The sequence below is a fragment of the Pseudophryne corroboree genome, chromosome 1 (genome assembly GCF_028390025.1).
Source record: "Pseudophryne corroboree isolate aPseCor3 chromosome 1, aPseCor3.hap2, whole genome shotgun sequence".
Lineage (NCBI taxonomy): Eukaryota > Metazoa > Chordata > Amphibia > Anura > Myobatrachidae > Pseudophryne > Pseudophryne corroboree.
This window is the reverse complement of record NC_086444.1, coordinates 1,185,647,375-1,185,673,949: the sequence shown is the minus strand read 5'-3', so window position 1 is coordinate 1,185,673,949 and position 26,575 is coordinate 1,185,647,375. Positions and strand designations below refer to the sequence as shown.

The window sequence follows — 26,575 nt, the reverse complement described above, 5'->3', positions numbered from 1 at the left end:
GTTGTAAACCGCATTCTGGTTGGTCATAAAAGCGCACATTACCGGGTCATAATATCGCGACAAATCGCATGACATCGCATGTTTTACTCCCGAATTTGCATCCTATCACATTTGCGAATTCGACAAAAAAATTAACGCTTTCAAAACATGCGATAAGGGGTGATTTCGGAATCTTACTAAAATTTGCATCCTATTACATCTCACCCGTTAAATCTGCCACACCCATTTACTAACAAATTTGCTGTTGCGATCAGGCCTGAATTAGGCGCTAAGTAAATACATCTGAAAATTTTAATACATGATAAGGTTGTAATAGCACTTTGACAGTACAAAAAAAAATACACTATAATTGTAACAGCATTAATATGAATTGAGTTAATTTTGAGTAAAGTTAATTCACTAAGGAACATAATAGTTGCTATAGACACATTATTTTTATTTTTTTATTTCTTTGTTGGTTTAGGTGCTACAGTATTTCACCGGCCGTAAACATGGAGTATGCAGAAGTAATACAGAGATGCACAGAACATATTTATAAGTGTGGCTGGCAGGAAGGCTGGCCCGCTATCGGCGGGTAAACACATGTGACAGAAAGTCGGAGGCGCTTCCGGTGTTGGCGGGCAAACATGTGTGGCTGGCAGGGAGGCCGGTCCTTTCCTTGGAGGTAACATTAAAAGATACACCCACTTGAAGGAGGGATTAGGGTGAAACCCGGAATATGTATTAGAATAGGAATATGGTTGTCTAGTTATAGGGCATTATGTGGAATGCATGATATGACCCCTTAACTGGGAAATGATTGGATAATCCATACAGGAAGTGGTATAAATAGGAGTATTTGGGCAAGAGACCCTTATACAGTACCTTGAAAAAGATCCTGGTGAGGATCAAAATGCGTTGGTGGGACTTCTGACTTTTATCTTGTGGTGAACATACCTGGAACAGCGGTGAGATACTTTCCCTTTTTTTGGATCCTATAACATCTGGGAAAAGACTCTCCATATCTTGGTATGAGATTCACCCATTTTACTATGTGAAATTTTTATGGACTTTTTGTCTTTTCTTATTTGTGGAAACGATTCTGTTTTCTGCGGAATAAATTGTTATTATACTTACCATTGGTGGTCAAATTCAGTAATAAAAACTGAGCCATTTTTTGGAACCTGAAAGAAGTAATCCTGGAGTATTTAATTACATGCAGACGTTACAAGTGGAACACAGTGAGCTGATTGCAGAGGGGGCAACCCCGTCACACTTTACCTAGTGGTGCTGACATCTAATAAAAGACATTTGGAAGTGCCTTAAAACAGCAATATAGCTTTGAGTGCAATGTGTGGGGGGCAACCCCGATAATTTTGTTCCTAGGAGAGGTGGTGGCATAATCTCACATATCCATCAAAGTGCTAATTGGATTACACATATATTACCTTGGATTACTCATTGTGTTGTTGTAACAGTATTACACTATTCTATGTTGTCTCTTCTTTTCTTTATATGGGTTTGAACCATTGTCCGGAAGGACAACAAAGAATACAGTTTTACAGGGGAGTTAGATTTCCTTTATAATATATCTATCCATAGCGCTGTCTTTTATCCAATCATTTTAGATATTTTGGTTGTGTGGAGTAATTGGTGTATTGCCCAGATTGGTGAAGTGGCTGCTTTGGTTTGCGCACAGTAGGAAGCTCCAATTGTTTCTATATTTATAAGTGCTGCATATATGAACATAAATACTAAATTCAATAATTGCTCTTGCAGAAATATAACACACCCGCTGTTGTCGCTGGAGGCTGCGTTACTCAATATGTGAGTAGGCCTGTACTGTATATGTGCAAGAATGTGCTTTTTCTATATGTGCTTCTTTTAAGTGTAAATTACAATAATTTTGCATCAGAATCAGGGGAAGATGTATCAAGCTTTAGAGATTGATAAAATGGAGACGTTTCCTGTAGAAACTACTCAGCTTCTGTTATTTCTCTGGCACAGTCTTTGAAAAGACAGCAGCTGATTTGTACAGTAGTGTTGGGCAACTTCTCTTTATCTCTCATCTAGACTTAAAATCCCACCTTCCCCCATTGTCTTTAGGTGTTATTATTATATTACAAAACATAGAAAATGTATTAAAGGCAAACAAATTATATTATAAGGAATTGTTTTGTATTTGCTGAACTAAAAGTATTTTTCTGGATACTTCAGGTCTCCTCAGTAAATAGTAACATTTAGGGAAAAACATGCAGCCTAATATCCCAATACACGAGGCTAATATAGCAAACACCTCTACAATCACCATATTTTTCCCATTACTGCTCAGATAGGCCGGAATGGCACAGACCCACACACTGCAGAACACCAGCATGCTGAATGTAATGTATTTGGCCTCATTATAGATGTCCGGTAATGTTCTCACCATGAAAGCCAGAAAAAAGCTCACAGCTGCCAGGAGTCCCATGTAACCCAACATGAAATAAAAGGCCAGCACAGAACCCTCATTACATTGGATGATGATAGTCCCAGGATATGTGTCCATGTTAAACTCTTGAAATGGAGGAGAAACTGACAACCAGATGACACCATTCAGGACCTGGACAGATGAGCAGATCAGCACTAAGGAATATGGTAGTTTGACTCCCATCCATTTTCTCCAGTAGCTTCCTGGTCTTGTGGCTTTAAAAGCAATGCAAACCATGATAGTCTTGGCCAGGACTGAGGACACAGCGATAGTAAATATGATTCCAAAGCAGATCTGCCGCAGCATGCAGGTTATATCCACTGGGCGACCAAGGAAGAGTAATACACAGAGTAAACTCAACTTTAGAGAGATGAGGATAATAAAGCTTAGGTTCCGGTTATTAGCTCTGACAATTTGGTTGTTCCGGAAGAAAATAAATATTCCAGTAATCAAATCAACTATAGCGGAAAATAATACAGCTGTTACAGAAAATACTGAGGTTATAGTGTTCATTTCATATGATTGAAAGTCTTGAACTTTGGCAATACATTGGTTTCTTGCTTCATTAGGCCATTCAGTATCACTGCATTTCACACAATTTTCATTGTCTATTGAATAAAAATGTGACATAAAAAAAACATTTAATCAATAATGTACTCAATCACTTTCTCTCTTCCTTTCTCCCACCTCCAATCTCCCTCTCTCTTTATGCCTTCCTCTCTCACTCAGAGCATTATGTACTAAACCTTAAAATGCAGCCAAAACTCCGCAAAAATATGTTTTATGAGTTTAGGCCACATTCCTATATGCACCAAGCTCTGCAATGTGATACATTCTGGAGCTTGGACCCGGTAGGCAACATCATCAGTAGATGATATTGCCCAATAGAATCCTATGGGCTTCTATTTCATCTGAGAGTGATCCAATCAGAATCCTCCCAGTATCCCCTGTGACATGTGCAAAAGAACTCCCAGGTCATAAACCTGTAAGTCCTTCATTGAAAAGGGAAGCTTGCGTACTTAACTCTGGTATGTACCTGAGGGATGTATCACATTCATGATTCAATGCATAGTACATCCTGCCCTTAGTCTTTCCATTTCTCTTCTCTTCCTCCCTCCCTTTCTTTTTTTCTCAGTTTTTTGTGAACGTTTATCTTTTTTCTCTAATTTTCTCTTTCTCGTTCCTTCCTTTCTTCATTTCCTTTCTTGCCCCTTCCATTTTTATCTCTCCTACATTTTAGTTAATCAAATTACAAAAATTTTTGGTCAATTCAGAAGATTGCAGAATAGTTTTCTCATATGCTGTTAATGATATTACCAACAGTCTCAAAATCAATAGGAAATACAGTATTCATGACAAGACATGAGATGTCAGCAACCAAAGATTGCTTTTTTGACATTCTCTATTAAATGTACTAAAAGCTCAGTAAACATATTGATGAACTAACATAACACTTGTGGTGATTATAGAACTCATAAAATAAACCTAACATGTGCTCTTAAGATCTCATATAAAGATCAAAATGTGTTTGCTGTTACTTTGGATTTTTCTTCTTTCAATGGGGGTCATTCCGAGTTGATCACTCGCTAGCAAGTTTTTGCAGTGCTGCGATCAGATTAAAACTTGGCAAAACTGCGCATGTGTATGCACCGCAATGTGCAGGCGCATCATATGGGTACAAAGAGGATCCGTGCTGGGCGATGGATTTTATGAAGAATCCATTCGCACAGCCAATCGCAAGGTGATTGACAGAAAGAGGGCATTCATGGGTGGCAACTGACCGTTTTCTGGGAGTGTTTGGAAAAACGCAGGCGTGTCCAAGCGTTTGCAGTGCGGGTGTCTGACGTCAATTCCGGGACCAAAAAGACTGAAGTGATCGCAGCGGCTGAGTAAGTCCAGAGCTACTCAGAAACTGCAAAAAGCTTTTTTGTGCCGCTCGGCTGCAAAAGCATTCGCACACTTGCAAAGCTAAAATATACTCCCCCATAGGCATCGACTATCTGATCGCAGCGCTGCAAAAAGTTGCTAGCGAGCAATCAACTCGGAATGACCCCCAATGTCATTTTCTACATTACACAAATGCCCTATCATGTTAAATCACGATACTCATAGGTGTTTCTATAATGGGACCAAGGAGTGCAGTCCAGGGGGTCACACACCACACACCCTGCACCCATATATTATACTTACCCCTATGGACTCCCATGGCAGCACTGCACTGCAGACACATCATTTGAAAAATGGGCACTTGGGCCGTTTCTAAGTGATTTGGCCGTGCGCACTGAAGATGTCCCTGGAATAAGGTGCTGGTGCCGTGTTCCCAGACACCTGCACATGCGCTGAAGACTCTGTCATAATACCAGAGTCTACTTGCTGCCAGAGAGGAGTGGGCACGCAATGAAGGCTGCACGTGGGCCCTCTCCTCTCTTAAAACGCACCTGACCATACTGTTGATGACAGAAATAGTAGTAGATGAGCAAAGTTTCATTTTCCATCAATAAAAATATGGAGCCGTATTCAGGTTTGTTAGCAAACAAAAAAAAACACACTAATGGGCAAAACCATGCTGCACTGCAGGTGGGGTAGATGTAACATGTGCAGGGAGAGTTAGATTTGGATGGGGTGTTTTAAAACTAAAATCTAATTGCATTGTAAATATAATTCAGCCATTAATTATCCAGCACACAAAAAATATAACCCACCCAAATGTAACTCTCTCTGTACATGTTACATCTACTCCCTCCGGCAGTGCACATGGTTTTGCCCATTAGATTGATTTCGGTTTGCAAACAAACCTCAATAACCCCCTTTATCCATTGAGTGATTCCCATAAATTCATAATAAAGTGTGCAAAAAAGTCCTCACTGGTTTGTTTCTTCACCCAGAAAAGTGTAATCTGTAGTTTTTTCTGACCTAGTATATAACTTGTTGCTGTTTGTCTATTGTGTCATTTTTGTCATTTCCATGTGCAAAAATGGAGATGCTTGTGCACAATTCTGAGAAAACACAAAAATTAAAAGTTACTTTGAGCTGGGAAAAGAAAAATCACTAAACCAAAAAAACTCTTTGTTTCTTTCCTAGTGATTAGGTCTGGCACCATTTTGGTTTTTTCCCCTTAAAGGAATCAATTACTGTAATTGTTTTTGGTAAAATATTGGTGTGAAATTCAAAATACTGCTTAATTTCATACACCAAGATAATACTGACCAAAACATATGATAACCAATTTGAAGGACTGTGAAATTATTTTCTCTACACATCATTTGCACATAAATATATTGTACATATACCAGACTTATTGGATATTTCTCCTTCTGAACACGGAACACAGTTATAGCAACATGCATAGTATCCTTCCCTTGGTGCTTTTCTATATCCATCAGAACACTTTTCAGAACACTGTCCTTGTGGTATCTGTTAAAAAAAGAATTGGAGATTTATAGCAACTTATCCTTCCACCAAAACCTACTATAGTATTTTAACATGCTAAAAGCTAACGTATAGTAAATTATACAGAAATATTGAAAAGTAAGAATATATTAGATAAGTGCATTTTTATGGAAAATGTGTTTAGCCAATGTTGAGACAGAAAATAAAATAAAAAATAAAAAAATAAATAATTTTCATAAATTTTCCTCTGAACTTGTGAAACCTAAAACTAAAGGCTCACAAAAAAAGATTTCCATCATTTAACCCAATGTGTAACTACAGATACTGTATGTGGACATGTAGTATTACTCAAACTAAAGAGTACATGCAGTGGCGGTTCTTGCCACGGGCAAGCGGTACTTTTGCCCGGGGCGCCGCCTTCCGGAGGGCGCCGGCGCCATCCGGAGGGCGCCGCTCCAGGGCAAGATCCGCCACTGTGCCCCCCGCAGTGCCCTGCTGTGCCCCCCCCCCCCCCGCTTTGAAGGGAACCAGACGCGTAGCGTCTAGTTTCCCTTCATTGAGAGGACCTTAGTTGTGCGGTGCGCGATGACGTCATCGCGCACCGCACAGCAAAGGTCCTCTCCATGAAGGTAAACTAGACGCTACGGTCTAGTTTCCCTTTGTGTAGAGGACCTTTGCTGTGCGATGCGCGATGACGTCATCGCGCACCGCACAGCATAGTGGCACAGACACTAGGGGTCATAATTGACCTCTAGTGTCTATGCTGTTCTATGGGAGAGACGTAATAACGTCTCTCCCATAGATCGAAAAGAGAAGAGGAGAAGAGCGGCGCCGCCGGCGGAGGGGTCTGCAGCGGTCTGGATCAGGAACGGGGATGGTAAGTATGCTTTTTTTGTATTTATTTTTTCTTTCAGCGTCATGGCCACGCCCCCATTTGAAGCCACGCCCTATATTTTGCCCGGGGCGCCACAAGGCCAAGAACCGACCCTGAGTACATGACTATAACAGTCAACTGGATAGATGTGTCACCTTCTGCAGAGGCGGCCGTATCTAACACACAATGCCAGCTCATTCACTCAGGCTGCTTGTGTCAATATGTTGAGAACACTCTGTAATGTGAGAGCAAAATGGCTTATCCCAATAACACTACCCTGGATTTTTCATTTCCAAAAATGCAAGTAACATTGTACAAGCATTACAACTGGGTGAATTTCAACATATATCATGTTTTGTGTACACAATAAACTTGGTGGTTAAGAATTTCTTACAAAATTACTGTGAGGGAGGTGATGATGAGGATAATTATGATATCTTCCAAATATAATGATGATTAACAAATCAGTTTAAGGATCAGTTTGTTATTAAAGTAACTACTGATACTAACAGTATCAACATCGACTACGGTGTGCCTTGATTGAATCTCTTGCATTATCCTGACTTGTATTGTCCTTGTTTAGAACCCAAACAAAAAACACATGGGTTCACGCATAGTTGGTGACTTCCCGTATGCTAAGAACTTCACTTTTACTCCATGATAATTGTGAAATTATTTTGACTATCAGTATTCTTAGCATAGAGTGTACATATCCACTTTTCTCTTTTCTGTATGGTACTAAAAGTCTCAGCATGGTAGCACATTTTATTATGTTTAAAATAAGGTGTGCAGCCCAAGTCTTTCATTGACACACAGTAATCTACCATATATTACATCCATCAATCCTGTACATACACAGTCACATTTATCAGGAAATGGCATAATTTTTATGCCATATAAAACTGGATTTGTTAAAACAAATAGTTCTCATTATTAGTTCAGATAATTATATGACCTGAACTAATACAAATAAATGAAATTGGGAAAATATTGTACCATGTACTAATTACAGTTTAATAAGAAAAATATTAAACAATAAAAAAGAAACCAATAGTCATATCATTATTTGTTTGTTCTATCATTTTGTATAACCATTTTGGGATAAATCCAATTAAATCCATTTAAATATGATGATTAAAACATTTTGTTTTAATAATTAAAATTATATCTACATAAACATACAGTATCAATATTATTTTAGAGAAAACCTTCCAGGGGAAAGAGAAATTAGTAGATTTACAAAATAATAAAAAAATGTAAGCACTCACAAGCAGGACCCTCTACCCTCATGTGCTTTTCATTCTCTTACTTAAACCATCTTCGATGGCTCCAAATCTCTCAGTTTGATATTTATTTCAGTGTCATCTTCTGATGCGGCTGTGTTTATGTACCTTGTACTTGTCCTATATTGTCTTCAACTATAAGTTACTGTTTTGCTGTTTTGCTTATTTATGTACTCTGTAGCAGAGCACTGTGGATACCTTGTGGCACCATATAAATCAAGGATAACAATAACAATAAAGAATACCAAGGATTGGGTTAATAATGGTACAGTACACAAATTATCCTGCTGTGCTGGTCTCTTTCAATATCTTCCATGTGTCAAGCTTGTTACTAATATTTGTTACTATCAAAAAGTTATTAGTGTCTTTAAAAAGGGGAGTTTTAATGGAATGTTCATATAAATATTAATTATAGGCTATAGCACGGAGCACCAAGTTAAAACATTTTTACAAATGTACTTTTATTACATACCCTTCCATTTCTCCAATGTATTTCCCATGGTTTAATGTAAAGCTGCTTATCATCTGGAACTGATCCGTCAAATGTTCCCACATTTTTACTGTAATGCTCAATTTTTCCTCCTGTATCACTATATATCCAGTTTACTATATCTAAAGGAGAATGCAATTCTCTATTTCCATTATAAAATATTTCTTTGCCATATTCATCTTTATAATTTACCTTTGTTATGAATAAGTGAAGCTTTTCGATACAAAGAGAGAAAGAGCAAGAGAGAGAGAGAGAGAGACATATTAAAAGTGCTAGAGATACTGTAAAACCCATTTGTTAACACAACTACTAATGACAATTTTGCAGTTGTAAAAAAAGGGAAGAAAAGAAACTCTTTTTTTGGGGGGGCACATTGTCTATGTCTAAAATGTAACTATTAATAGGTATACGTTAAAATATTTAGCCGTCCCATCCATATATGGGAAAAATTCATAGCGGTTAGATAATTGTAAAGGTTCTAGGTGAAAATATGAAGGATGCAAATTAGTGTACTATGACTCAAATAAATACCCATATGCAGTCTTGAGGATTGGGTTGTATATACAAGCCCAGAACCTGGCGATAAGTCTGCCTGAATTATTGTTGCCGACGGCAATCACAATATATCCCAATAAGCATTCCTTGGTTACAACAGTAATGTGCCAATTTGTAGCTTAGAAACACCCCTCATGCATACATAGGTATATGCAAAATAACCGTTATCTTCATAAAGGTATGTATCACCATTGTACAATATACATTCTGACAAGAGAAAAAAAACATTTTATCAACATACAAAGAATATAGGGGGCCATTCCTAGTTGGTCGCTCGCTGCTGATTTTCGCAGCGCAGCGATCAGGTAAAAAAAACGGCAAAACTACGCATGCGTATGCACCGCAATGCGCACACGCGTCGCACCGGTACAAACAGCATTGTTGCTGTGCAATGCTTTTAGCGACGAATCCATTCGCACAGCCGATCGCAAGGAGATTGACAGGAAGAGGGCGTTTCTGGGTGTCAACTGACCGTTTTCTGGGAGTGGTAGGGAAAACGGAGGTGTGACCTGGCATTTGCAGGGCGGGTATCTGACGTCAATTCCGGGACATCCGACGCTAGAATCATCGCACAGGATAAGTAACTACAGGGCTGGTCTTGTTTTGCACAAAATGTTTTTGTTTCGCTCGGCTGCATATGCGATCACACACTTGCAAAGCGAAAAAACACTCCCCCGTGGGCGGCGACAATGCATTTGCACAGCTGCTAAAAGTAGCTAGCGAGCGATCAACTCGGAATGAGGGCCATAGTATATTATCAACTAGCTGTTCTACCCATTTTTCACACAGGAGTTTCTGATTTTCACGGTTGTAAATATAAAAATTTGGTAAATCTATAGGGATGTAAATTTGATATGTCTTAATTTAAGTTAATATTATCCCATGGTTCTTGGCTTTACACGAGGAGCACCCGAAAAAAGTGACAAGAGCATTTTTTTAGTTTATTAAATTCTACACACTGGAGGCGCAATCCAAATTTTTATCCAATTGTCTGCAAAAATCGCCACCAAAATGGCTTGAGCGCATGCGCACTTGGGATTTAGACTCTGGAACATGGCAGCTGCCATGTTTCCAGAGTCTACACATGTGCAGTAGACTCTGGCATAATGGTAGTGTCTACTGCGCCGCTAAGAGGAGAGGGCTCACTGGAAGCCTGCACACAGGCCACATACTCTGTTGAAATGCCCCTGCCTAGAACGGATATGCAGATAAAAGTATGCCAGTTACACTGAATAGGAATACTGTTGCCATGGGTTTGTGAGAACAACTCCCAGTGAACACTGGTGAGCAGTTCACAGACACATCCCTGGTGTACATACAGTAACAGTAATAGTGGGGCAGGACAGATGTGCATGAGAGGTATCGCAATGCCCTGTTGCTTATTGCATTGCAGGGGCATGCAAAACTACCAAAACATACTGGCTGCCAGGCTCCTATAAAAGAGAGCTACCTGATTCCTGCGTGTGACAGATAGGTGCAATGCCTGCAGACTGCTGTGGGTAGAAGGAAAAGGGGAGCGGGAGCCTACTGTGCATGGCGGGGCACCTTGGATCTGAGGCATACGCAGTTGTATCAAAATCTCTGTCTGTTAATACCCAGTATTGTTTTATTGTTGTTACCTCTTCCTAATTGCAAAGTGCAAGAGAATATGCTGGTACTATAAAAGTAACTGTTGGCTACTCTCTTCTCTTTAGGTAAATGAGCACAACATACATCTTTGCTGATGCAAATAAACAATCATTATTTACACTCACTTTGTATTCATTTATTTCAAAGTTGTTCCTCGTTTCATTATTGCTTAGAAATAAATACATATCATGCAAAGCTTGGGCCATGTTAAAGACAGCAATGTATACTCTGTAGGGTATTGCATCCCTAGAATAATTGAAATAGCCTTGAAATCTATCCTTCATACTACAGTTTCTAAGGCGTACTGGAGTTAGCACTGTCATAACAACATTTTTTAACTCATTTCTAGTCTTGCACCAGAATTCAGTTATCCAGATATCCTCCATTAGTGGGTCAGATGAGAGGTGTGGAGGATTAACATCATCTAGGAATTCCTGCACTCCGGGGATGGTACATATAGGCAGTGAAAATACAAGAGTGCAGTTAACCGGCAGTCTTGACTCATAGGGCAATGCAATCTCTGGCATAGATGACCACAATGCTGGAAAAAGAAATGTCCTATTGACAGTAAATTGTGCGAAACTACGGATATAATTTACAAAGGGTAAGGAAATTGTGCCACAAATGATAATAATTTGAGCAGAAGACTTTTTAATAATTTCTGTAAATAATGAAGTTAACTTTTTATTTTTAGGCATATACTGAATCTTGAATTCAATGCATATTCCATATGCAGTTAGCTGGCTGCTCAGCTGTTGGAGCTCCCGCTCTCCACTGTCATCCTCTGATGAAATAATCCCAACCCAGTTCCAATGGAACACTTTCAATAACTTTGTAATTGCCAAAAATTGCATCTGGTCATTGTGAATTGTTCGAAAAAAATGTGGGTAAATCTTTCTGTCACTCAGCGTGGGGTCTCTTGCTCCATAACTGATCTAAAATTGACATTAGTGTATAGTTTAATCGTTATTTAAAACAATTTTTATTCCAAATTATGGAAGGAAATGTATCATACTACTACTTTCATCTAAAGTAGCAATTGTTACCTGTGCTCTAACGTACTATACAATATTTATGTTCTGTGGCTTTGTATGGCATTAAATAGTACTCTTAAAACCTCTGACCTGATGTGGTCACATCAAATGGCGCTATGCCATGCTGAGCTTTCTCTGACATGATTGCATCTGATCCAACCAGTCAAAAGTTCACAGCCAAGCTCAGAGTCACTTCCGCCTAGTGATGGCTCCAGCTGTAGGGCAATCCAAAATTCAAATAGGAGAGCTGCACCAACTGCCAGTGAATCCCGGATGGTTATGTTTGGCAGCATTTGGGATGGCAGTTGGTGTGGCTCCCTTATTTTAATTTAGAGCTGTGTTGCAGCCCCACTTCTGGGACCACCACTGCTCCCACTCACCCTGCACCACTGGATACTCTCTCAATGCATGCCGACCACTGCTGGTTGCAGAGATTGTCAGCTTCCCTCCCCCACCCAGCAGCTGCACAGTGGAGCAGCCACCATGGAAATATAACTTCCAGCTCTGCCTCTACTGTATATAAGCATATCAGAACTGCATATCAATATATTGATGTGTCGCTGAATAAATATATTTGGAAATATTGACAGTAATTATCACAGTTATATTTTTTTATTCTCTATGGTATACTATGCTTCAATTTTTTTAATTTTTTTTTATACACAATCTTGTTAGGTTTCAAATAGAGGTTTAAAATCTAATTCCATCATGAAATAATTAAAATTTCTAAATGATTTTTAGAAAAAAAAAATACTAGCCAGTTAAGATCATAGAGTGAAAAATAATAATAAGTTTCAATCTCAAAGAACAATCATGAAATACAGTACAATGGTGCATTTAAAAATGCAGAAATTAAGCACATATTTTGCTGAGAATTTATTTTTTGACCATATGTTCAGAAATATACAGTACTGTACGTGCCCAATACTATTCAGAATTGTGGATACGTCTCTGAACAGATACTTCATATGAACATTTACATTATCAGGAACATTCTGAGATGCTACAAAATGTCCATGGAATTGTATGTTTCTTTTGTCAAATTTGTTGATTACAATTATTTTTAATACATTGGTAGTGCACCTAGACAAAGCAAAATGCACTCTTGAAATGATAGTATAAATAATTAGCTGCACAATCTATATCACACATATTGGGGGTCATTCCGAGTTGTTCGCTCGTTATTTTTTTTCTCACAACGGAGCGATTAACCGCTAATGCGCATGCGCAATGTCCGCACTGCGACTGTGCCAAGTAAATTTGCTATGCAGTTAGGTATTTTACTCACGTTTTTTTCTTTGTTCTGGTGATCATAATGTGATTGACAGGAAGTGGGTGTTTCTGGGCGGAAACTGGCCGTTTTATGGGTGTGTGCGAAAAAACGCAACCATTTCTGGGAAAAACGCGGGAGTGGCTGGAGAAACGGGGGAGTGTCTGGGTGAACGCTGGGTGTGTTTGTGACATCAAACCAGGAACTAAATGGACTGAACTCATCGCAGATGCTGAGTAAGTCTGGAGCTACTCAGAAACTGCTAAGAAGTGTCTATTCGCAATTTTGAGAATCTTTTGTTCGCAATTTTGATAAGCTAAGATACACTCCCAGTAGGCGGCGGCTTAGCGTGTGCAATGCTGCTAAAAGCAGCTTGCGAGCGAACAACTCGGAATGAGGGCCATTATATCTATCTATCTATCTATCTATCTATCTATCTATCTATCTATCTATCTATCTATATATATATATATATAAACATTTATTATGCAATGCACAATATGCAATCATGATATAATAATAATTTATCGTCAAATCCCCATAGTGAGGGGACAAGGAAAAGAAACCAGTTATAACTGGGGTGCACACAACCCAACTAACATTAAGAGAATTGATTTAATTGAAAATCACCACAGGGCTCCCCTGTGTTATTATAGTCTAATAAAGGCTCAACGTCCACATATCACTAATAATATTAATCCAGAAAGGTAGTTATGTCATATTGGGACTTGAATTGTCTTTTAATCTTTGACGAGTGAAGTATTAAAATAAAAGAAAATGTGAAAAGGAATAGAAAAATACATACAGTGAATAAAGATTAAAAAGCAACAGCAAATGTATTCATTCCTCCGTGTATTATATATGTTTATTTCTATGCACATAAATGAACCTTAAAAATGTGATTACGTAGGATGCTGTGACAGCACTACTACATTAAATCTGATCTGTAATTATCCCGTAGGAATGAGTTGTAAAATAATAAACTGATATCATGAAGTTGAAAGGTGTCGCTATCCACTAGTTACTGGTAGTCTCACTACCAGCAACTATAGTGGATAGCAACACCTTTACACTGCAATCAACTTGCTACGTATACTAAATAAAGGTACCCCCAACTCTTTCATCATCATAGATTTTACGTATATATCTTGGTGCGGGTTACTATCCAGAGATGATGGGAATTTAATCTCTTCACCCCTGGAATCATATAAATGGTATAATAATAAATGTAAAAAATAAAATAAAATAAAATTGAAAATATAAAAAATCAAAACATCACAAATGTTATAGAAAATATACAATCACAGCATAAAAATATTTATACAAAATGAAGGAAATAAAATTTAAAATATTAAAACATCAAAACACCACAAATTATAAGACTCAATGATTATCTACTTATGATCAATTCTGAACTGGACCATATATATGAATTACATTAATAAAGATAGATAGATAGATAGATAGATAGATAGATAGATAGATAGATAGATAGATAGATAGATAGAGAGATAGATAGATAAATAGATAGAAAAATCAAACTTACGGGCCAAATCGGACAGAGTGGGGGATGAATATGTGTTAAAAAAAATAAATGGAGTTTAGGATTTGGGTTAGCATGGTAGGACTGGGTAAAGGGCATTTTTGGTGTGGTATGGTGGGATGGTGTAAGTGTGTTTATGCTGTGGTATGGTGGTAGGTTGTGATTGCACATGAACTGCTGGGAGTGGGTGGCTTTGGTGGGTATTGTGAGAAGAGGAGAGGATTTGGGTAGCTGTTGATAGATTTCAGGTAAGGGAAGAAACAGTAAACTTGTAAGTAAACTGGCAATTGATCCATTATGTTTCCATGTGAGGGTAGTTCAATAAGTAAGTTAACAAGATCAGGTAGAACACTGCTTTCCCTTACAGCCATTATACTGTGCCTCATGTCAGTCATACTGTCCCAGAATTAGTTGTAAGATGGTGGGGCTGGTGGAAACATGGGCCTTCATTCCAAGTTGTTTGCAGCACAGCGATCAGGTTACTATTGCACATGCATATGCACCACAATGTTCATGCGCATCGTACGGGTACAAACAGCATAGTTGCTGTTCAATGCTTCTAGCAAAGAATCGATTCGCACAACTGATCGCCAGGAGATTTACAGGAAGAAGGTGTTTGTGGGTGTCAACTGACTGTTTTCTGGGAGTGGTAGGGAAAGCGCATGTGTATCCAGGTGTGTCTGACATAAATTCCGGGCCCGGACAGGCTGAAGTAATCGCAAGTGCTGTGTAAATTCAGATATCCGACAACAAGAACTGAAGAAGGATCTGCACTCTCAAATTTCATATAGAAATTACTTAAGTGAGAAAAAACTCACATGGTAACCCCAATAAATATAATGAAAAAATTCCTATACATTTATCTCGGGGGTGCTACCTAGGACAACCATTAAGACACACAATTCAAGAAAGAGAATGGGGTTGTACTAATAAGGTGCACAAAAGATATGTATTAAAATATAACTTTTATTATTATGTTAAAAAGGCCGGTAATCAGTCAGCATGCGAAATATAGGGATAAAATCAAATAGAGAATCCAGAAATGTGCTCTAAGATAAAAAAGTGATGAGAATTAAAATTGTCCGCTCCGTTGATTGCACTAACACTTGTATAAAATATGATGTTTTGTAGATCAAATATCTGGTTGATATGTTGTGTGTACCACAAAATATAATAAACACAAATTTATCTGTTCCATTTTGGGTGCCCACAGCTAACAGCTGCTAGTTTATTTGGCTTCAAGTGTCCTATGAAGCGTAGGTGTACACCGTTTGCCAGTGTCAAGTTAATGAAGCATCCAATTGCACAATTTTGGGTGAAACAGACTACAGTTATACAATATGGTGTCCAATTGGGTCAGAAAATGACTGCTCCTTGCCTGAATCACTATGCTCCATAAATGGATGACCAGCGGCTATGCATGATAACTAGTGCTGATGCTGTGCTAACAGTGACTTCTACTTGTAACCCTGAGTCTCGTGGGGATAACTACAAATAATTCACTATGTTACATAAACCCTTTGGTGTCCCGTATTGAGTACCAATGACACGAAGTGGCAATAACTAATCCGTCATTTCCCACTAGATTGATGATTGTTACAAGAATTTAGCAATTCACAATGAATAACAGCTTCATGCTTAGTTTAGTAAGTGGCACAAGCAAGGTGCTTACTATGATTGACTGGTGTGCGGAGAAGGTTTTTTTTATCTGTATATGTATAACCACCCTACGTCTCTGGTTACGGTGGTAACGGGCTGGGCTATTATCAACTCTAGCACCCATCTGTGCAGACATCCACTGGAGTTAAAGTATACATAGTAATGCCAATGTTTAGGCAAAGGATGACTCACAGTACAAGTGAATAATAAGTTTTGTACCGCCTGTAATGTTCCCACTCAATCTGCACCAAGTTTGATATATTGTGAGAACAAGCTGTCAATACTAATCACCATGACCTGGGAGGGTGATTATAATGCAACAGCATGGAATAATCAGCATTTGTCTGATTAGCGGGTATTCCCGTGCTGGTTGTGCAGTAATCTGTCAATCCCTCATACATATAGTATACCAGGTATGATAAGAACTTTTCACTATTAGCTGTGAGAGCGACCACACTGCAGTGGTATATAACCAATGAACATTTTTCCGACTAGCGGGTATTCCCGTACTTGCCGTGCAGTGGCTATCAACCCCTGACGCACACAAAATACTTGATACCACTAATAATGGCACTGTTTGCTATAAGTTTCATGGGTGCCTATACTGCAACGGCATGTGATTAATCAGCATTTGTCCGATTAACGGGTATTCCCGAACTCGCCGTGCAGTAATACGACAACCCTAGGTATACACAACATAGTAAGGTGATTAATGAAGGAGCATCGGAGCAGAGAGAAATACCGATGCACGCATTTTCCAAACAACTTTTTTGAGGCTTGAAAAATCTGTTTGCGAAATGCGCGCATCGGCATTTCTCTCTGCTCCGATGCTCCTTCATTAATCACCTTACTATGTTGTGTATACCTAGGGTTGTCGGATTACTGCACGGCAAGTATGGGAATACCCGTTAATCGGACAAATGCTGATTAGTTTGACACCGCTGCAGTGTGGTTGCTCTCACAGCTAATAGTGAATAGCTCCTACCATACCTGGTATACTATATGTATGAGGGATTGACTGATTACTGCACAACTAGCACGGGAATACCCGCTAATCAGACAAATGCTGATTATTCCATGCAGTTGCATTACAGTCACCCTCCTATGTCATGGTGATTAGTATTGACAGCTTGTTCTCACAATATACCAAACTTGGTGCAGATTGAGTGGGAACAACCAGCCACATTACAGGCGGTACAAGACTTATTATTCACTTTTACTGTGAGTCATCCTTTGCCTAAACATTGGCATTACTATGTATACTTTAACTCCAGTGGATGTCTGCACAGATGGGTGCTAGAGTTGATAATAGCCCAGCCCGTTACCACCGTAACCAGAGACGTAGGGTGGTTATACATATACAGATAAAAAAATCCTTCTCCGCACACCAGTCAATCATAGTAAGCACCTTGCTTGTGCCACTTACTAAACTAAGCATGAAGCTGTTATTCATTGGAAATTGCTAAATTCTTGTAACAATCACAATCATCAATCTGGTGGGAAATGACAGATTAGTTATTGGCACTTCGTGTCATTGGTACTCAATACGGGACACCAAAGGCTTTATGTAACCTAGTGAATTATTTGTAGTTATCCCCACGAGACTCAGGGTTACAAGTAGAAGTCATTGTTAGCACAGCATCAGCACTAGTTATCATGCATAGCCGCTGGTCATCCATTTATGGAGCATAGTGATTCCGGCAAGGAGCAGTCATTATCTGACCCAATTGGACACCATATTGTATAACTGTAGTCTGTTTCACCCAAAATTGTGCAATTGGATGCTTCATTAACTTGACACTGGCGAACGGTGTACACTAACACTTCATAGGACACTTGCAGCCAAATAAACTAGCAGCTGTTAGCTGTGGGCACCCAAATTGGAACAGATAAATTTGTGTTTATTATATTTTGTGGTACACACAACATATCAACCAGATATTTGATCTACATAACATCATATTTTATACAAGTGTTAGTGCAATCAATGGAGCGTACAATTTTAATTCTCATCACTTTTTTATCTTAGAGCACATTTCTGGATTCTCTATTTGATTTTATCCCTATATTTTGCAAGCTGACTGATTACCGGCCTTTTTAACATAATAATAAAAGTTATATTTTAATACATATCTTTTGTGCACATTATTAGTACAACCCCATTCTCTTTATTGAATTCTGTGTAAGTTTAGACCTACTCAGAAACTGCAAAAAACATTTTCGTCCCGCACAGCTGCACATGCGATCACAGACTTGCAAAGCGAAAATACAATCCCCGGTGGGCAGCGACAATCTTATTGTTGCTCTGCAAAAAATAGCTAGCGAGCGATCAACTCGGAATGAGGGCCATGATCAAACATTGAGGTGCATTGTGTGATCCAATTTCTACATCCAAAAGGCACATCAGCAGCTTACATTCATCATAAACTTTAAATATCAGTGCAAGAAAAAAGTAATAAAACCTTGTGCAATAATTAAATTATATATTTATTAGTATAATTAAAAACAAATTTATTATTGAAAGGCTGTGAAATATTTAAAATGTATAAAGTGAATAAAGATAGGAAAATGTGTTTTAAAATATTCTAGACCTGTGACTGCTGATTGTTGTTCTTGTGTCTTAATAATGCAATTAAGGCGTAATAGCCGCTTGTAGTAATTATTTTGTGACTTTAACTTCATTTATATAACTGCCTTCTATTAATAAAGAGATGTTTACATCATTATTACTTGTGTCAAGCTTGATTATTTTCTGACCACAGTGCAATGTAACAATCTACAGTATACCGACACCTATTCTCCCCCCTGGGGGTCCACGACCCCCCCTGGAGGGAGAAAAAATAGCATGGTGCACGCAGCATGCCACCATGACTGCAATGGGCTCATTTGCGTTCACCCCGCAGTCAGAATGCCGGAGGTCGGGATCCCGATGCCAGTGTGCTGGCCGCCGGGAACCCGGCCACCGGCAAACCATACTATACCCGACACAAATATATCAATGGATTACAATTATAATTCCATATGGTGTAATTTGTGCTATATTAGCCAAATATGTTTATTTCAGAACATATTCATAAGAATCTATCTACTGCACATGTGCAGTGTAGATCGTATTCCAGTGTGTATTTCCTTGTTAGATATAAATATATGCAACGTAAAATAATGTGTTTAAGAGACTCTTCTCATTTATTCCTGTTTCATGTGTAGTTATGCACAGTTATTATATACAGGTTGAGTCTCCCTTATCCAAAATGCTTGGGACCAGAGGTATTTTGGATATGGGATTTTTCCGTATTTTGGAATAATTGCATACAATAATGAGATATCATGGTGATGGGACCTAAATCTAAGCACAGAATGCATTTATGTTACATATACACCTTATACACACAGCCTGAAGGTAATTTTAGCCAATATTTTTTATAACTTTGTGCATTAAACAAAGTGTGTCTACATTCACACAATTCATTTATGTTTCATATACACCTTATACACACAGCCTGAAGGTCATTTAATACAATATTTTTAATAACTTTGTGTATTAAACAAAGTTTGTGTACATTGAGCCATCAAAAAACAAAGGTTTCACTATCTCACTCTCCCTCAAAAAAGTCCGTATTTCGGAATATTCCGTATTTCGGAATATTTGGATATGGGATACTCAACCTGTACAAGTAATAATGTTATTTTCACATGGTATCTCAAGAGCATACCACTTTGTTAGTATACTGTAGTTATACAGTACCTTTATTATTTGCTATAAATAAGCACAGCTTAAAGGGATCACAATCAGGTGTGTTATTATATAATATCCAGTATAGTGTTATTTGACAATATTCGCAGCCACAAATAATCAAAATGACTCACCGTTTATCCCCACACCTAAAGTGTTCTGAGGTGCACGTCACACGGTCCTGGCTGTCCGGCCGCGGCACCCGAAGATGACATCACCATGCATACGGAATGCGTTGCAGTGATGTAACAGTGATGGGTAGCAGTGATGCATGCCATGCGTGCAATGACGTCATCTTTGGGTGCAGAGGCTGGACAGCTGGGACCGTGCGGCGTGCATTCTTTTTGATTATCTGTGTTTTTATCCTGAAGACAATTCCAGTGATTTGAAACGTCGATAGTACATTGTGCTGCTGTGTCTCATTTGAACAAGCTGTGAGTGCCGCTTCTACTTTGTGTATATTCATGCTGCCCAGCTTTTGAGGGCACCGGGTGTTAAGATATTGTGTATGAGTGTGCCTGTCCATTATCTCTTTTATATATTTATATATTTATATATATATATATATATGTGGCATATTGAGACTTTGTGTATGAGGACACATCTTTTAATTATATCATGTATTTGTAATTACATAATCTTTTTTTTTTTTTTTTTTTGGGGGGGGTGCATTTCAGATTTCTCAGTTTGCTCCATAAAATGTTCTTTGAATTATCTACATTAATAAATATATTAAACTTTAGTGACTCTAAGCAGATTTGTTAGCACTTACCTGTGAATACCCATATATATTTAACAGCTTTGCCATTGCAATGGTGGTGTGAGAGTTGAGATCTCCGATAAACCCAGCTACTTTACCATGTTCCATACACCTGTAATTAGGAACTGTATTTTTGTGTCCACACAAAATCTGTAAAACATCTCTCACAGCTTTATTCTCACTTCCACAAGAATCATACAAATGATAACCCAGAGTGATATTGGGCAGAATGTCTGGGTTCCTGTTGATCTGATTAATTGCAAAGATAAATGCTCTGATATGTCTGTATTCTCTACGGAGTACACTGTTAAAAAAATAAAAATAAACATAGAATTTGATGGCAGATAAGAACCACTTGGCCCATCTAGTCTGCTTCTTTTTATCCTATAGGCAATCTCAACCCTTAGTTCTTTATAAGGCTATTCATATGCCAATCCCAAGAAAGTTTAAATTGCTCTACTGTCTTAGCCTCTACCACTCTACCACATCTGATGGGAGGCTGTTCCACGTATCCACTACACTTTCTGTGAAGTAATTTTTTCTTACATTTCCCCTTCATTTTCAGTGTATGTCCTCGAGTTCTAATGCTTCTCTTCCTTTGATGATTGTTTCCCTCCTGTACTTTGTTAATACCCTTTGTATATTTGAAAGTTTCTATCAAGTCCCCCTTTTTCCTTTTCAGCTCCAAACTATACATGTTAGGATCTTTTAATCTTTCCAAGTAAGATTTGTGATGTAGGCCATGTACCATTTTAGTTGATGTAAAAGATGTTTTCAGTTATTTTTCATTATTTTCTTTTTTAGCAAATTGATAAATTTCACAGCATTATTTCAAATTGATTTTTTTTTTTAAAACACATTTTTATTGGGTTATCAGGATAACTGAACTTTTTTATATTTAATCGATTTATAGAATAACATAATAATAGTTATCAAAACTAGGAAGATGGACAACAACCCCCTTCTTTATTCTCTGAGTAATAGCCAATGTCAGAAAAACTTTTTCCAAATAGCCACGTGCAAAGAAAGAAATACTGTATACCCTGCATCAGTGGTGGCTCCAGAGGTGTAGCTGCAGCACAGTCCAAAATTCAAATAGCGGAGCCACGCCAACTGCTACCCCAAACACTGCCACACATCAGTGGCTGGGACTCACTGGCAGTTAGTCTGACTCCATTATTTGAATTTGGACAGCGCTACAGCCTAATTTCTGGAGCTGCTGCTGCCTTGCACTCATTGGGGTATATTTATTAAAGTGCAGATTTATAGAACTTGAAGTGGAGATGTTTCCTATTGCAACCAGATTCTACCTATTATCCTCTAGAAGGAGCTAGATAAATGAAAAGGACAATATGACTTGTTTCTATGGAATCTCCACTTCTATAAACCAACACTTTAATAAAAACTGTACACACCATACAGTGTATTTAGTGTTTATGTAACAGCCTGGATTTGGTGACAGGATTTCATTAAGTTTAACTAATGGAGTCTTAGCTCTTCTATCTATTAACCATTTGTTATGTTGATCTGGAGCTGATCTGTTTAGGTTGCTGCCTATTGCACCTGTCTCAAGATTACTGTAAGTGATACATATATGGCCACCAGGGGTTAAAGTGCAGGGGAATGGGGTGGAACGGAGTTCCACCACAGGTAATAGTAGGTGGAACTAGTTCCACCTCCTCCACAGCCCTGCACAGTAACTCCAGCAGAAAAGCCCACCCCACAACCTTTGTCAATAGATTATGTGGCGGCACAGCGTGACTGACAAGCTGCAGCTACCTCCCCCATACTCTGGTCCCGGCAACCTCATGGTCCTCTGCCTGTGGCCTGCCCCTTCTGGTACTCACATAAGCTGAGTCTGTAGCCACATTCAACCACTACCATAGGTCCTAGTGGCTCACTTTTCTGGAACAGTGTATGAGATATGATGCTATCACTGCTGCTGAAGTGAGGAAGAGCCAGAAAGAGGTGCATGCTGAAGACAAGGTTACTGGAGGGATACAGAGAGGTGGGGAATCTGCTAGAGGGACATGGGCAGTGAGCTGCTAGAGTGACAGATGCAGAGATGTGTATAACAGGCACTGCTGTGGGCATTATGTGTAAGGGGTACTACTATTGTGTGCATTATGTGTAAGGGGCACTACTACTGCAGGCATTGTGTATAAGGGACACTACTGTGTGTAGTAACATGAATAAGGGGCACTACTGTGTGGTGTAATGTGAATAATGGACACTACTACCTTTATGTGGTATAATATGAATCAGGGGCACTATGTACAGTGTAATGTGAATAGGATTGTTCTACAGTGTGGCATAATTTGAATTGGGGGTACTACTGTGTGACCACACCCATGCTAGTGAGACCACACCTTTTTTTGCAACCAAGAGGATGCCTAAACCCTAGCACTGGCCCTGGCTCTAGCACTGGCCCTGGCTCTGTCTAATGTAGGGGCAGTAGGTGGTAGGGTAAATGAGTTCCACCACCTCTCCAGGACCACTTTAACCACTGATGGCCACCATCATCCTGCAGCCACTTTGTAGCAAATATGATTCATTTGCAGTGAATAGTGTGCCCATGGCTCTGCATGGGCAAGTGCATATGTACCTGATTCTACAGGAATGCTTGGTGCATATGCATGCTGCTACTAGTCATGGTAGTGTGAATAGCCGCTGCCACAATGTGTACACACTCAGCATGTGGAGAAGTGTAAGCTCAGCATAAACACATCTGCATATGTGATAAATATTTTATATGTTGTCTTAGCACATGACAATAATGTGTAACCAGACAGGCTGCAGCCAGTAAGAGCAAGCATCTAGACAAGGTATATGGTTGTCAAAAGCCAAAAGTCATGTGCTATCCCATGGCACTGTACTAAATATTGTACTGCACAGGCTCTGGAGTAATGGCAGGATGTGAAGCCTCTGCGTTCAACTGGCTGACTGCAGATACAGGGATTCTAGAGACGCTGTGCTGTCTGCCTACATTCTGCTTTAGTCTAGCTTCAAGACTCACCAGTCCCAGCTAGGAACACCAACAGCTGTGCCGGGCCCAAGTAACCTGAGCAGGACATGACCAATGCAGCATGTGTGCTATGCTGGAGAGAGAGCAGTACCGGCACTGTCTACATGGGGGGAGGGAGGGGGGGGGGGGTCGGTAGCGGGACTCGGAACCTAGAACAGGCCCAGGTGAAGAGTACCTGCCATCCCTGTCTCAGCGCCACTGGTCCCAGCACAGTAGTAAGAAGAAGAAAAGGGAACATTAGCAGAGGGAGAGTCTTCTCTGAAGGTTCATGCATCATTCAGTAAGCCACCTCATGTGGAAAAGGGAGGCAAGAAGCACACAGTGAGCACGGGTGGGCACAGCCAGGGGAGTTGCTGACAAGAGGGTAAAAAACCCCTGTAATAAGTTCCTTGGGTCCCCCAAAGATTTTTTCTGGCCCTGGATACCCATTGCATTTAAAACCCCTATTCAGCCACAAATCGATTGAGAATCTGCTATCATTCTGTGGCAGATGTAAAGCACAAATGTTGAAGACTAACATTAATGTACAGTATGTACTCAGTAAGTATGTTAATTACCTTAGACAGATCAGTGATTGGATCCCAAATCTGTAATCAAATGCTGCCATCCAGCCATGAACAGTGAATATTCCACCTATAATGATATCTCCATCCTGGGAATATTTATATTCAAATCCATTTTTAACCACTGGAGAAAGATGACATCCGGGTGCTGGGTTACTGGATCTGCAGACTGCGATGCTCAGGATTAACAACCAAATCATTTGGTGTAAAATATTAAATGCAACTTCATATGGTCGAAAATAAATGTTGATTTTCTTCTGTTCTTTAAATATCAGCCTCATAATTCTATTGAGATATTTAAGAAACTGGTAAAGTGCAAAGAGACATTGGCATACATTTACACTTTTGCTATTAATTTCGAACCAGTGAGCATGGATGGTGGATTGCAGTCTAAAAAAACAATATGTACTACAGTATGCACTGGTTATACTGTCCTATTTTATCCAACACCCATCGTATTTGAATCTCCTATTCTGATTCAAATCTTCCATCAATCTGCCATCAATCAGCCACACATTTAAATCATTGCATGAATCTGGTTTAAAAATTGTTAAAAACTGTAAAATTAAAGAAAAACACTGCATGGTTTGTCTCATAAAATGATTACCAGCTTCGGGCATCTGAGCCTAGGGTAGTTTTAAAATGTGGTCTGTTAGTGGCAATTGTTCTAGTTTAGTGCTGTTTCTTGGAAAATACGGAGAACACCACATCATTTTTTACGTGGAGGCTGGCATTCGGGAGAGGAGGTCTATGTGTACACTCATAGACTTCCTCAGTACATGTGCTCTGGATATATATATATATATATATATATATATAGTCAAATACTGTGACAGAGACAACCTGCTGAAGGCCTAGCAGCCTTCCATATGCACTACTGGATAGTACGTGTATTATGCATGCACACGGGTGTAGTAAGGGTGACCGGCGGTCTCCTGACCGCCGGTCACCTTACCGACGCCGGGATCCCGGCAGCATACCGACGCCGGGATCCCGGCGGGGAGGGGCGAGTGCAGCAAGCCCCTTGTGGGCTCGCTGCGCTCGCCACGCTGCGCTCGCCACGCTGCGGGCTCGGTGGCGACCTGCGCTCGCCACAGGTTATATTCCCACTCTATGGGTGTCGTGGACACCCACGAGTGGAAATAGTCCCTGTTGGTCGGCATGCCGACTATCGGGATAGTGAGCCGTCGGGCTCACCGAGGAGGTCATGTGACTGTCGGTCAGCTGACCGGCGGTCACATGAAGACCACCCCATGCACACATATATTCATAATATCAAAGGTGATCTATATTCACCATTATAGTATAAATGCATACGAGAATACATTTTGTTTCTAGCTAGATGAGACAGCATATTCATATGAACTTTATACACAGTAAGAGGGACAAAAACAACTTTTTTGGCTAATATTAATTCCACGTATGCACATCCGAAGTCCAGTCTACTTCCTAAAAAGGAATACACACACACACACACACACACACACACACACTTTAAACAATGGAAAATTAGGAATTGGATATTTTAATATTATCAAGGACGTATGGTGACCACAGTATCCAAACCTGTGACTCTGACGTAGATTAAATATTTCTTGTTTGTTTGTGCCAATGTCCAAATATGACCATATTATCAGAAATCATGTGTTATCACAGTAGGCGTGAATAATGAAATGTATAATGAATATATTGAAATGTAACGCCCTGCTCGGGGCATTCTGACATTCTTTTTAGCCCAGAGATAACTGCCCTCTCTGTAAGGTGATCTGTTTTTACCAATACATTTACTTACTTATTTAAGAATTTGAATTCAGACTATTTGCTTGCAATAGCAACTCCATATCAATTATTATATTAGACAATTTGGGGGCTCTCCGTGCGACCTCGCATTGGTTCTTTCATATACTTCTCACAAAGGGTGAAGACGACTGGTCCAGATGAGCTGAGGACGGCACAAATCCGAACATCACTACTACGGGCACTGGTAAGTATAAAATATGACATGCTAATATATTATGCATGGTGCTTATATACTTGCTGGTTACCTGTGTGATGTACTTATTATTTTCATTACTGATTAGTTGTGTAGTTGTGACAAGTCGGTTGAAGGACTATGTGGCGAGGAAAAGTAACTTGGGAATGGTAATTGATAGGTGCTGTTGCATGTAAATGTGGTAAATTTAATCTAAAAGTTGTGATATTGAAAAAAAAAAATAGTAACCTCTGTTTTTCACCCTATGAGTAATTGTGTGAGTAAATGCTTTGAACCACCTTCACAGGGTTTGGATGAGTTCCAATCTGAGCTCACAGTATTACAA

The 26,575-nt window shown here is 39.3% G+C and overlaps 1 protein-coding gene across 1 annotated transcript; it reads right to left on the bottom strand.

Moving 5' to 3' along the window:
* Nucleotides 1–2,140: 2,140 nt before the first annotated feature.
* Nucleotides 2,141–24,538, bottom strand: LOC135051150 (vomeronasal type-2 receptor 26-like). Its single transcript, XM_063957289.1, has 7 exons — nucleotides 24,252–24,538; nucleotides 20,682–20,973; nucleotides 10,796–11,605; nucleotides 10,587–10,666; nucleotides 5,740–5,863; nucleotides 3,767–3,851; nucleotides 2,141–3,057 (listed from the first exon to the last, which is right to left on the bottom strand). The coding sequence occupies exons 1-7, from the start codon at nucleotides 24,536–24,538 to the stop codon at nucleotides 2,141–2,143; spliced, it is 2,595 nt and encodes an 864-aa protein (XP_063813359.1).
* Nucleotides 24,539–26,575: the final 2,037 nt, after the last annotated feature.